Source organism: Diadema antillarum, unplaced genomic scaffold (genome assembly GCF_040938485.1).
Source record: "Diadema antillarum isolate AM-2024a unplaced genomic scaffold, OU_Dant_1.0 seq00000124_RagTag, whole genome shotgun sequence".
NCBI classification, from domain to species: Eukaryota; Metazoa; Echinodermata; class Echinoidea; order Diadematoida; family Diadematidae; genus Diadema; species Diadema antillarum.
In genome coordinates this window covers 2,365,797-2,380,204 of record NW_027271204.1, presented here as the reverse complement: position 1 = coordinate 2,380,204, position 14,408 = coordinate 2,365,797, and the positions used below count along the sequence as shown (strand labels likewise).

General features: G+C 37.9%; 1 protein-coding gene across 1 annotated transcript in view; it reads right to left on the bottom strand.

Annotated features, from left to right (window-relative positions):
- The window catches only part of LOC139727258 (alpha-2,8-sialyltransferase 8B-like), a 28,022-nt gene extending 13,842 nt beyond the window's left edge, over positions 1-14,180 (bottom strand). The window contains exons 1-2 of the mRNA XM_071638214.1: positions 14,166-14,180; positions 6,694-7,239 (exon numbers count right to left, since the gene is read on the bottom strand). Of these exons, the coding sequence (XP_071494315.1) occupies positions 6,694-7,239; positions 14,166-14,170 (551 nt within the window). The 5' untranslated portion in view covers positions 14,171-14,180. The remainder of the gene's footprint in view (positions 1-6,693; positions 7,240-14,165) is intronic.
- Positions 14,181-14,408: the final 228 nt, after the last annotated feature.

Genomic DNA, 14,408 nt, shown 5'->3' with positions numbered 1-14,408 from the left:
ACTGGCACTGGTCCGACGGTCCCTGACCAGGAAAAATCACTGTTGGACACTGACCAGTAACTTTTTCAGGAATGGACCAGTAAAAATTGGGGGGGGGGGGAAATGGGTGGACTCTACCTACTATTACCACTAGTCTGGATGTAGATCTAGAGCTAGACTATAGACTCTGTGTTAATTTGACTTGGTCTTAGACTTCAGCTGATCTTAGTTTTAGTAACTGGCATTACGAGTAAAGTCTTAACTTAGACTTAACAGTTAAACTTGAAAGTTAAAGTCTAACATGTCTAACGTTATTCTTTACTCTTCCTTTGAGTTTTACTTTTAGACTTTTTACTCTTTTTTTTTAGTTTAGTAGGCCTACTTTGTCAATCTCATGATTTCATTTTCAACTCAAGTCAAGGCATAGCCATGAGTGTCTTCGAGACTTTGACATCTTGCATGTCTTGCACACAGACGTTACGACTACAGTACTCAGTAGTCTCAGAAGTAACGGCATAAGTTGAAAAGAAACTATAAATAATATGATTTGGGATCTAATTTCAAATTGGATGGCGTTTACAGACTAGGCTTCATAAGCATCACGCGATTGAATACATGGGACTACACTCTACCGCAATTAATGGTTATGGTAGTCCAACTGAAACTGTTATTTTGAGCATGATTTTAATAGGATTATAGCTTACCATTCACTTCACTCGTGGACAGTGGGCTGGCTTAGGTCGTCATTCATCTTTCAGAAGGTTTGGTTCTCACTCTGAGATCTGGATTAGGGCCAAAACCTAATTCTAGGCCAGTAAGTTGAACAAAGCTCAAAATAATGCAACTGCGACGGTTCGTAAAACCCGCATTGCTCTTCACCCTAGCAATTCGGGTTTCACGAACCGGCGTATCTTTACTGCGTCGGTTCGTGAAACCCCTTTTTTCTCAATTTCTCGATATTTCGAGTACCGTCGTTTTTTTTCTTTCTTTGATAAAATTAAGAATAATTAATTTTGTGATCTAAAATTTTGGGATTTGGTAGAGTTTTGAAAGCACTTTCATTTGGTACCAATATCTCGATTTTGAAAATTTTGACCAAAATCGAAATAGCGTCGGTTCGTGAAAACACCGACGATGGTCAACAAACAGTTGTTGTACCATACTGTCGATATTCTTTTGAGTTTGGTGTTGTGGCAAGTGCATTACATTGTTTACAATTTATATCTGCCATAGTATGAAAAAAAAAGCGCAGCGAAATTTGATGCTTCTAGGATAAGCAAAGGTTAATTTGCAGCTTTCTGAGACGACATCATAACAGTGGCCCAGGTACGGTCCCTAATGAAAATCCAAACTGGCTTATACTCATACAATCATATTTTAGACTAAGGGGTCAAATTGAATTAGTATCAATAAATTTGTGTTTACCTTTGTTATAGATTTGAACTACAATTGAAAGCAAACATATACAAAATTGATAGCGTGTGGGCACACCTGCATATACACCTGAAGGTAAAATGCAAAAAAGTGGTCATCATAAACAAAAACAATTCTCGACATTTAGGCCTAGGTAAATGATTTCTCAATGAATGTGGAATGTCCAGTTGCGAGCATCTTTTAAAATAGGGAGTTTGATGTTTAATTTTAGTGATAACTTACAGCCGAAACGTCCCTGATGGAAAAGCAAATGTCTCTGATATAAATGAGTTATTAGGTAAAGTAGTTGAAATTGCAAATTTTTCATGTAATGTTGTTGTCTGTCATTAAAAGGTGTTGTAAGATCTGAATAATATATCAAGAACAGGCTTGTGGATTTTTGGTGCAGAAATCGAAATTCCTCTTACAATTTGGAGATTCGTAGTTACAATCAGTTAGTACGAAAAATAATTCAAGTTGAAATTACCATTCTGAATTGTTGACAAAAGATTAACATGTGTTTAATAAAGGAAAATGTTGTTTGCTCACAAAACTCTTAAATATGGATCAAAGGACATCATTTGTATTGCCTATGTCTGAGGAACGTCTATGAGTGAAACCAGAACGTCTCTGATCAAAACATGGCTTACTTCCAGCGTCTGTATAGGGCTTTTATGGTGATTTGATCAAACGAAATGCACTAAATTCATTATTAGTATCTACTGAACATTAACATTTAAACAAATGAGACCCTTGCTACATGTTTTGTTCAAATGAGATGAAAGTGAAGATAAAAATATGAAAATCTCTGCTTAAATGACAAAAACTCCACTTTTTCTTTAACTTCCATGTGTATTAGCTTTTGTAAACTTCACAGGAGGTAAACAATATTTTAGGAACAAATTAACACAGTCTTCGAAAGTATGGACAAGATTAAACTACCTTCATTTGAATGTTTTTTCACCCTTCATTTGAATTTTCACTAAAACGATGTTTATTTTAGTCAGAGACGTTCGCCATTATGTCACAGTTCTATTTAACCTTGAATAAAAACAACACCCTTGGAGATATCCCAGTATAATTGGGTTTGCAAGAAAGCTGATAATAATGACATTTCACTGAGATACATCTATATCAATGAGTCACATGTTTTAATTTTGACCCCTGATTTGCCCAATTGTACATCGTTCAACGTTTTCACCCATATATATATATATATATATATACACACATATTTATATATATGTGTATACATATATATATATATATATATATATAAACGGAATAAAAAACAAACAAACGACCACATGTAAGGTAATAGTTAATAGTCCAGTACTTACGAATATCATAATCACGCAGAGTGCTTTTGAAATTACCCTTATTGATATCTACTATAGGCCTAGCGGTCATGGATGCAACCTTTTCTAATGACGTAATCAGAATATGCGACAGGTTTCATAAGAATACGAGGCAAGACTCATCAGAATACAAGACAAGTTTAAGCACCAAATACCACCATGCCATAATTTGATTTTACTCTATTGATAGCCGAAAAGGATTAACTTTACATCTGTTGAGCCATATTATTTGCGACCACACGCATTATCTTATAACAATGCATATAAAATTTTTACTCGTATCTTTCCGTTTGTACGTGTTGAAATTCCATTTGAGACTTATCGCAATATTTCAGTTTATTGTGACATTCATTTTGGATGCCATTATTACTTTATATTTTGGCTTATTTGACAAATTCGCTCAAATGAATCGAATATAAGGATGCAAATTAATGCTTTTCACCCTGGGTTGAATCCCCCGCTTCACGTTAGAGCACAGTATTTCACCATTTAAGGGAAATTTTAAGGACTTTACGTTTATACAGGACATTTCTAGATGTCCCAAAACCTTCGAAGACCTTCAGCAACCTCGAAATAGGATATAATATGATCATGCATTTAATTTCATATTTTCACCCTTAAGAAAAATAAAATATTAACATTGGAATTTAAATTTCTGCCAGTTACTTTGGCATTCATCTTGGACATCTCAAAACCCCAAAGAATGCACAAATTGCAACAACCAAGTTGAAGGGTGTTGAATAGGGTCTATAGATGTCATTTTTAGACAGATATTTTGAGGGTCATCTTGGACATCTCAAAACCCTTAATAACACAAAATTTGCACCAACCATGTTCGGATTCAGTACCCTCGAAATAGTTGAAACCATCAATTGTTTTTTAATTTACACCTTTGAGAAGGACATAGGGACTTACATGAAAATTTCCGTTTTTGACGACCACTTCGGGAGCCATTCTGGCGGCCATAGTATTATAATCTCATAACCCTTAAGGATGCAAGAGCTGTATCCTGCAGCTTCAAATTCAGCAAACTCAACATAGAGTAAAATCACAAACTGTTTCCAATTTGTTACCATTTAGAAGGAAATAGGAGCAAGAGTTGTATCATGCAGCTTCGGATTCAGCACATTCAAAGTAGGATTAAACCACCAATTGCTTTCAAATTGTCACCATTTAGAAAGAAATACATGGGAATTTCCGACTTTGGCGGCCATTTTGGCGGCCATCTTGAATTGTCATGATCCTCAAGGATGCAGGAGTTGCATCATGCAGATTCAGATTCAGCATCCTCGAAATAAGGTAGAACCACCAACTGTTTTCATTTTTCACCATTGAGAAGGAAATGCATCAGAAATTCCGGTTTTAATTGGCGGCCATTTTGGCGGCCATCTTGAATGTGTCAAAATCCTCAAGAATGCAAGAGTTGATTCATGCAGATTCGGATTCATCCCACACATTGTGAACGCTACTGGTTCTATGGCAAGCCGAATTATCGCTGGTTTCAGTATCTCTGAGAGTGCAAAAAGACCACATTTTGAAAATTGTAATTAAGGATTGACAAAATTGGACCCCAAATCATAAAGCAGTAACGAAAAAGAACTTGGTGTCATTCTATTGGAAAAGAATGGCATTTCCAATAGTATGGAGAATAATGACATATTTACAACCAATTGCTGAAATCAAAGATCATAGGTGTTTCGTTCTTTCTGGGCCACACGTGTGTGAATATATATATATATATATATATATTACGAAAACTTGTTGAAAATAGTCATATCAATGTGTAAACACAAATTTTAAATGCTTATGAAATTGCAGAGAATATGTAGGGGAGAGCGGGGAGAAGTGGGACATTATTTCAAGTTCGCCGATTTTCTTTTTATATCTTTTTCTAGAAGAGATGATTACATTTCCTTTCAGGCTTGCATGAAGGTTCATATGGTAGGTTACATAAAGAGCTATAAACTGGGGGTGGCACTGTTCTCAATTTTCTGCAGTTAATGAAAAGAAAAAACCTTATTTTGGGGGAGAAGTTGACCCACCCGTGGGTATAGTGGGACAACGGCAAGGGAGAAATGAGACGGTGTTGGTGAAGTGTGACATCCTATAGAAATGTCGGAAATGTCAAAGTTGGAGGGTGTAATGAAACATTGGTAATGAAAACAGTCAAACATGCTTTAAAATGATCTTTATTTCAACAAAACAAGTTTGAACAACATGTTTGAAAATCTCAACGTTTTTACATGTAATGCTATTATGAGGGACAAATGGGACACGTTGTCCCAACTGTCCCTCACATGGCATATACATAAATATGTACGACTGCTCAGTAACCATGCAGGCATTTGTCAAAAACAAGTTATATTAGTTGCATATCAATAAGGCTCACCACCAGCTTCAATTGTGCCCTTGAAATCATGAATACAAAGACAACAGGTTAATTAACCTGATTTCAAAAAAATATCATATTTTGGGGAAAATTTTCAATACCAATTTATACATAATTAGAATTTGCCGAACTGCCTGGCTTTCTTAGTGTGATGTATGGTTGCTAGGGGCTTATTGTAGATATAAGCCAACCGCTGATTGCTTGAATAGTTTTTGATTCAGAGAACGTGTCCCACTTGACCCGCGTCCCAACTCACCCCGCTCTCCCCTACTTGTGAAGAAAATGTCATACAGAGAATAAATCACATGACATCAAAGCAAATCAAATCATCCAAATTTTTCATAAGGAATTTCGAAAACGAATTTCTGCGTAATGTAGGGGGAAAGTGTAGTGAAGAAAAAAATTGACATAAAAACAGTATGTGGGCGATGGGAGCAAACAATCTTTACTATTTTAGATCTTCAGCCTTCTTGTTGGTGCATGAGTAAATGAGAAGGTATATCGATTCGTTTCCAATTAATTACACAGAAACAGTGCGATCATCATGTAGCCAACCAGCACTTGACAAATACAGGGGAAACTCGGTATAACGAACACTGCTATAACGAGATATCGGTTATTACGAGGAAATTTTCCCGGTCCCAAATTTCCTTCCACACAAGTCTATGTAAAATGCTACTCTTATAGCGAGATCGGCTATAACGAAATAACTGCTATAACGAGATAAATTCTGTGACTTCCAAACAAAGAAAAACATAGCCAATCAAACCTGTTATAGCGAGGTAAAGCAAAATGTCTTCGGGTAAAGCTTTACTTCGCATGTGCTATCACCTTCCGAGATTGTAAAGCTCGATGCGCCAAAAACTGCCTTGTACACACATATTTTCTTCAGTGCACTCCAGCTAGCACCGCATGATGTACGTGCACACTGATACATGCAGAAAATGTGGTGGGACGCCCATATGTATACATGACATCATCATGACGTTTAGCAGGTGTGAGGCAATCTGATGCTGTGATTGGCTTTCTACTTGGGGAATTCCCCATCTTCACACACACGCAGTCATAATGTACATACAGAATGTGTCACATACACACACAGCACTGTGCAGACCATATTCCACACACACCACACACTAACCACATACCAATCCACAGACGATCTTGACACAATCGCAAGCTATATAAATTTACAAATTCAAACATCTACAATTAATAAGAAACGCATTCTTGATGTTGGATTTCATTGGCGAAAAACATCTTCTTACCCATAAAGGTGAGTAATTCCCTCACACACATTATCAAGTTATCAGTATTGATTGAAAGATGATTGGTAGTCCCATATGTGCAAATTAATGTCTTTATGTTATGCTTTCTTTTATGCCTACTGATATAACGAGATATCGGCTATAACGAGGAAAATGACTCGGTCCCGACCATCTCGTTATATCGAGTTTCCACTGTACTATCTTCATCTATTTCTGCATTCATGGCAGTGCAAAATGCAATCAAAGAAAACAAAGTACAAACAGCATTCCATCTAGGCCTACTCACTTGGTCACTTCACTCTTGATCTCTGCCGGGCTGTAGGCGAAACCAAAGTGGAGATTGTAGAGATGGCGTAACGCCGCAAGCACCGTTTTCATTTCATTGTTGTGGGTCACATTACCGCTGTACCAGAGGATGCTACCGTTCATGCGGCTTAAGCTCGTCAGAAGTTCACGGCACAAGCTTGGTAACCCGTCGATAGCGATGTTGCCATAGTTTTGCGTACAGTTCGTCAGGTTCCTGTATTGTTCTGAATTCAATGTCATCAGACTGATTTTCGAACCGACGTCAGGAGCGAACTCGCGGCCAAACAGCGCCATATTCATTCGGATTACAAGATTGGAGCTGTCGATGAGATGGCCGCACTTACTGTCTGTTAGCACTCCAGAGTTGCCAATGACAGCACAGGTCCGTCTTTCATTCATGTTGGTAGTCTGGTTGAGTCGCGCTATTTCCGTGACGTTACTAGAGAATTGCATATCCATCGGTGGAATACCGGTTTTGAATATTTGAAGGGTTTCTTCCAACGTCCGACGCTTGGAAAACGCCTCTCTGGGTAATGGTACGGAACATAGCCAAAAGTAAAAACAGTATATATTCCGGCTAAATTGCAAAGAAAAAGCTAAATATTAGTATTACAAAGAGTAGAGTGATAAAAATGCGGTAGTTGATTCATTATTTTCAAAAGATATAGGTAAACTAGAAAAGCACTCTGAGAGCCCAGACTTCCGCCAAGCATGCAGCTCATTTCCACCACTGATTTTGTTCTTCCATAGATATATGAGTGATTTCTACCCATAAGTACTTTTAGCGTTGTGTGCTGAAAGTCGCCCGATTTCCCAATATAGAAGCTTTTGTTAGGTTATAAACTCTAAGGCCCGTATTCTACTGTAGACCAAGGTTTAAACCAATTTTAGACTCACCTATGGTTTAGCTAGACCCGAGGTTTAATTTTGTATTCTGCTAGCTAGGTTTAGTTAAACCCAAGTCTATTTCGGGTTTAAATTAAACCCGAAATAGTCTTGGGTCAAGCCACCATGGTGCCCTCTATGGAAGAAGAAATTCTCCATCTCTGAGTACTTTTCTCTCCACAAATCCACTTAAATTTATTATTGGCAGTGTATCAGTCACATGAGCGTGACTTTCTTGGATTTTGAATAGTTTTTACGGGTATTTATGTCGAATAAGGGCATGCTGTATTTTTGCTTACGACGACTCGTGAAGCACTGTACATTACTGTACAGTTTGTGTACGTGTGCGACGCACATCACAGGATACATGGTAAGCGTAGCGCTATTATATTCCTGGCTACTAGCTAGCTTTGAATGCTCAGTTACCAGCAGAGTCATCGCGCCGCACCGGCCGGCGGCACGGTTGCTGTGTGCGCTGGATGGGACATGGCTTTTTAGGTCGATTGAATCGTGCAATTGGCGATTGGATTGGCGATTGATCAAACCAGGACTTTGAGGTAGGAAATTGAATAAAAGCTTTTCTCTTAAGATTGTCAGTTAATAAAAATGGAAACCATTCTAAAATTTAGAAATAGATCTCGGCCAATCCATCAACCCTGTCTCGATATTGAAGTAGATTTTACCTACCGTACCACACTAACTTAACTTTTAATAGATCTAACGTTAGTCCTAACGTTACAATAATGTACTCTAGCGTTTAATAGCTATTCGAATAGGTTCTAACGTTAGTAGGACCCTACTCCTAGTCCTAACGTTAGTCCTACGATCTATGGGTAGGTTCTCGATCTAGTCTAGACCCTATTACTAGTAGAACTCTATGCCAAATCGACCTCATCTGCAGGCTCTACCCTCTAGTCCTACGTTGAGTTCTTGGTCTAGTCTTCAGGTTATTTTCATCGTAAAGTTTAGACTAACGTATATGTAATACTAGGTAGTAGTAGTATTTCTAACATTTAATTAGATCTCGAGTCTCTTCTTCTAAGTGTACAAGTACCGTGGATCTAGTACGTAGTAGGCGTATCTCGTGTGTACACGCGTGTGGCCGGCAAGCTAGCTGCTGTACGTATCCAGGCAGCCACTCGTTTTGTGCCATTGGCATTGATCTGTGTGCTGGTACCCTTTCCAGTCATCGTTAGACTCGATTTAAACTCTAAATAAACCTCCTCCTGGGTAGGTTTAATTTAAACCCAATTTAGACCACAGCTGGACTTAGTAGAATACAAATTAAACCTGGGTTTAAACCTGGGTCTAAACTGGTGGTTTAAACCCAGGTTTAAACCCAAAAAACCCACTTTAGACCCAAGCGTGGGTTTAAACTCGGGTCTAAGTTTTTAGCAGAATACGGGCCTAAGAAACTAGAGCACGCACTGTAGTGCTCGCATGCAAACCTCAAATACGCGCAGAATGAACTCCCAACTTCATTGACCCTACCAGCCAAAATATTAAAAATCCCTCATAAATTCCCCCACAAATTCTCGGATCACTACCAAAAGTTGATTGTTTGTTACTTGTGCCATTCTCAGCCTTCACTCTATACCAGCCACCACTAAATCTCTGTTCGTCTAATCAAATATTTCTTACTCTTACAGATGTTTTCAACACGAACATTTAAACTCATTATCTATTCTATAGTTCATACATTTCTTGCGTGTGTGTTTATTCATTCCTCTGTTTTATGAAAAAATTGCTGTAACGCATCATATCCTGTCCATGTTTAGTTTCCAAAGCTGCACAAGTTGATTTTAAAGTAAAATGAGCTAGAGTCAGAGTGCACTATCAGCATCTAAATTATTGTCGTTAACAACATAACATGCTCTACAAGTTTAAGTTTTGGACATTGTCTTAACTAAGGTTAAACCTATTCTCAACCAGATAAAAATAATGATGTAAAAATAACGTTTAAAACATTACCAGCACAACGGTAAATTTGATCGAAATCTGATAAATTTGTGGAAATTGTGACATTGTGAAGTTTAAGAAAATAGGTCATAACTAGTCAATAGATATATGCAAATAAGTGATTTGATGATGTATTATTTCCTAACAACCTTCAAGGAAGTTTGTACACAGGATAATAGAAAAGTAGAATATTCGACATATAGTTGAAGACGATATGGTGCAAATTTAGACGTTGATATCATCAGCTCACTCTTTTGCATAATGATATCAACTCCTTGAGAACTATTCACCAATAATTCTTACAGGGGGTGCATTAGACTTCATGGAGCCTGAATCAATGACAAGGATATGCACAGGACATTTCCTGAAGCATAATCCCTTGCATTTATTACAGGATTCATGTCGTACTGTCTTGTCTTATTGTTCTAACAGGAAAAGAAAAAGTAAAGAGAAGGCGTTCTTGCTGGAAATTGATAGGCATCGACTGACCTAATATTCGATTTTTTAGTCTGCGAAAGCGGTCGTACTTCGTTTTAGTTATTGAATACCTGAAATTTAAGATTAAGATGAGGAACACGGGTACAACAAATGAACGAAACATTGAGGAAAAAAAGAAAATACAAATATATATGGACATAGCAAATTCTTCTCTAATGCAGGTTTAGGAATTGATAAGCCACCTTCTGCAAGCAGATAAACCGTTGTCATTCTGGCAATAACAACAATATGAGTAAATGTACACTCAGCAAAAAAAAAAAGAAGAAGAAAGAAACAAAGAAAGTAAACACTTTTTCAAGTTTGCCATTCTCATAGACTATCTGGCTAAAAATGATGTCTTATATACCATGTTAAAGGTAATTTAATTAGTTATCAACCTAGTAGGTCAATGAAAAAGTTGACTTTACGCATGAGTGAACTCTTCCAAGCCACAAAAGTAAAAATTGCAAAATGGACAAGTTGTTATGAAAGCGTATTTGCTCTGACATATAATAATGAGAACAAAAGACAAAAACAAAACGATAGAAATGCAAATTAATTTGCAAAAATCAACCCATGATCTCTATAATGTGTCTGTAACCCTCCAAAGACAAAGAAAAGCAAAAAATGATTGAGGAAAATGAAGAATCTTCTGTCAAATCTGCAGTCAAAAGACATAAGAAAAAAAAATCATGGTAACAAAGAAAGTTAAATTTGAAACGTTATTCCAAATTAAGAAAATTTGAAATAATTCTTGGTTCTTGAATTTGTTTTATGCATTCTCAAATTCCTTATTTAAAAGGTAAAATGAAGAAATTCCGTCGATTTTATCACCTAAACGGCTTACTCCCTATGTCATTTAAAGTTTGAATTGATGGAAAGTGCCTATGTTCCTCCTTCCGTTTTTCCACTATGTTTTTATTTTGAATATAAAGGGAAACAAGGGAACGGAAACTTATTTCTGCTATTTCATTCATGTCTCTCATTGCGTTTAATTGGTCTTTTGATGTCATTGCTATTTTAGAGGGCATTTGCAAATGAATTTCAATATGTCCAATTCTGCAATTTTTACTTTTCTGCCTTGGAGGACAAAACAAAATATGTTCACTCATGCTTAGAATTTCCCCTTCTATAAACTTACCAGGTTGAAAGCCAATTAAATAATTTTTGATATGGTATATGACACATTGATTTTTATGGAAATCTTCTATGAAAAATATTAACTGCAAAAAGTGTTTGCTTTCTTTTTTGATGAGTGTATAATGTCAATGACAAGTTTTACACAATATCTGTTAATTATACATTTTGTGTCCTTAGAAAGGACGGGGAAGTATACAGAAAAGAACACGTGCACCGGCAAAGCAAGAAAAAGCAAACAATCCAACAACCAGTTGCAGTGCAGTGAGAATATTGTAATGCTGTTACTAAAAGCTGTTACTGCGCCCCCATTCTTTTGTATTCATACCTTGTACACCTAACACATCCCTTATGGAACAAACACAGTGTTCACATATTTAACTATGTGTAAAATATGTGTATACAGTGGGATCACAGTGCTGCCACAGTGGTTCACCACATACAACTCACATAGTCGTACACAGTTACCACAGCTTACCACATAACGGTCACAGTGTGTCATTTGTTGCAGTATGTGGGCATGTTGTGTTCATAGAGTTGTCATAGTGTGAATTTTCAGACTATGTGGTTAACCACATACTTATCATATGGTGACACACAGTTACCACGTAATAGCCACAGTGTGCCACATATTGTAGTCTATGAGAACATTGCCTCCACAGAGATGACACCGTGTGAAACGATGGTCCATGTGGTTTATCTCCTACTAGCCACGTAGTAGTATACAGTTACCACAGCCACCACATAACAGTCGCAGTGTGCTACATATTTTAGTCTGTGGGAGAGATGTGTTCACGTAAGAGCACAGTGTGTATTTAAAACTATGTGACTTACCACATGCTAATCTCATTCAAATTACAGTTATTACAGCTTAGCATGTAATGACCACACTGTGTCACATACTGTAATATGTGAAATATTTGTGCCCACCGAGTTGCCACAGTGTGGGAGGCTGTGGTAGACAACACAAAATGAGAGACTGTAGTAGATAACACAGTTTGGGATGCCTGCCTCAGATTGACATACTGTGTTACCTGCCACAGTATCCACCCTGTGATTTTCCGCAGTTTGATAATAACACAGCATTACCACATGTCCCAATTTTACTGGTAACCATAGTGTGACATAACACGTACCCTGTGTTTCACACTGTGAATCACAGTGTGTTTTACTATGTGGCAACACTATGACAGTTCCAGAGATCCGTTACTGATCATTATAAAATGGGTTCAAGAATGTAGCCAATAGAAAGCGCTGAAATGAGTGACGTGTGCCTTGGTTACTCAGTCCCATTGCACTGCGTGTTAAATCCTATTGCTGATCGTCCGTGCGCGCGGCGGCTCCTTTGAATTGCATGCGTCTTTGATTGCATGCATACGCGCTGTCAATCCTGTAAACAACTTCTAGTTCGGGCTGCCGGCCGGCCGGCCTTTCTTCCCTTGTGCATAACATGTGTGATGTGGCACAGGTTTGGCGTACGTATACTCTATTTACGTACACTTTGTACAGTACAGTAGACCAAGCGTTGTGGGACCGCACGCGTACATGGAGTCACTTTGAAGGGCAAATCCAACGATTTAGCAGGTTAATTCTCACGCCGTTTTCAGAGTATGTTGTCTAGTAGACATATATGAGGAGTCTATATCAAGTCTTTAAGGTAAAGGGTGCATATTCTATGTAAAATAAGTAAGTTTTCATGCGGGAACTTAAGTGTCCGGAAACCCAAACCCCCATCATACTGTATTTGCGGGATTTCCGAGTGCGACGTGCGTAAATGTTTGGGACGAACATCTTCGGACGTCTTGACCCACAAAAGGTACGTGAAAAACGCTGAAAAATGCTGTTAGTTTTCGAATTTTCGACCCATTTTATAAAACAAATGATGCACAGGATTATTTCGTGGCGTTAGTGGAGGCGTAGCTCACTCTCGGGTATTTACAATGTAGTGCAACATGCACTCGGCTTCGCCTCGTGCATGTTTCACAATTGTAAATACCCTCGAGTGCACTATACGCCTACACTAACGCACTCTATCCTGTGCATCATTTGTATAATAAATACCCGTATTGCGGTCTATTTTCCCCCAATTTCTCCCCGATGGACTGACTTGGGTCTTTCTTGTACCCAATGGTCGGGGCTACGTCTTCCAAAGTGGAGCCAAGTTTACGGAAGCGAGGACGTCGATTCGTTTTAGGATGAAAGGGAGGTGGACATTTTGCTGCCACTTCCATCCCGATATCGGTTGTTCAACAAGCAAAAAACATAACATAACATAACATAACGAAACAAAACTAAAGAAAACAAAACAAAAACAAAAACTGAAACACTCAAAACAAGTCCTCACAAATTTACCAGCCACGTCTTTACCAAGATCGGCTGACAAGCAAACAAGCAAAGACAAACAAATAAACAAACAAACAAACAAAGAGCATACAAACAAAAATCACGCCTCCCGGTTGGCCCGGCCCATTACTCAGGCACAATTTTAAATTAATATACGGCACGACGTTACTCCTGCTATGCATTATACCGTATGTCCCCCCCCCCCCCCCCCCCAAAAAAAAAGGGCCCTCCGTAATGTTAACTTTAAAAATTGTGAATCAATCCAAATACAACTTCAGGGAACGAAACTATAATTCATTGCCCACATCTTACAGAAAACCCCATTTGATTTGCTTCAGTGGTCAAAGAGAAATGAGGAATTTTGTAGAGCTTGTCAGGAATCTCTTCCCTCCAAGTTCTGTCTATTGTCTTCACAAACAAGTGCTAAACTTGGAAGAATCAGACTCATAACATGCTTTACAACAACCCATTATTTCTCCTTGACCGCTTAACCAAATTGAATGGTGTTTTCTGCAAAATAGAGCGAAAACGTTATATTTTAAGAACCTGAAGTAGCATTTAGATAATTTAATCATATTGGGTGTTATCAATGCGAAAATCTGATTGTATTTTTTTTTTGGGGGGGGGGGGGGACGTATACTGTATACTCGCCTCATTTTTGCTATCTCTTCCTCATTCCCCCAATCGCTGAGACAAAGAGACGCCTCCAACTGCTTTGACACTGCGTAAAAGCCTGAAGGATAAACATTCAATCATGAAAATAAGATGGGATTTATGTTAAAAGTGAGTCACAAAAAGTAAGAAAAATTTCAATATTTCTCACGTGGGTCATCGGAATGCAGTCATAATCACGACTAGATAGTAAAAGGGCAATGCAGTCAAAAACACTGTGAA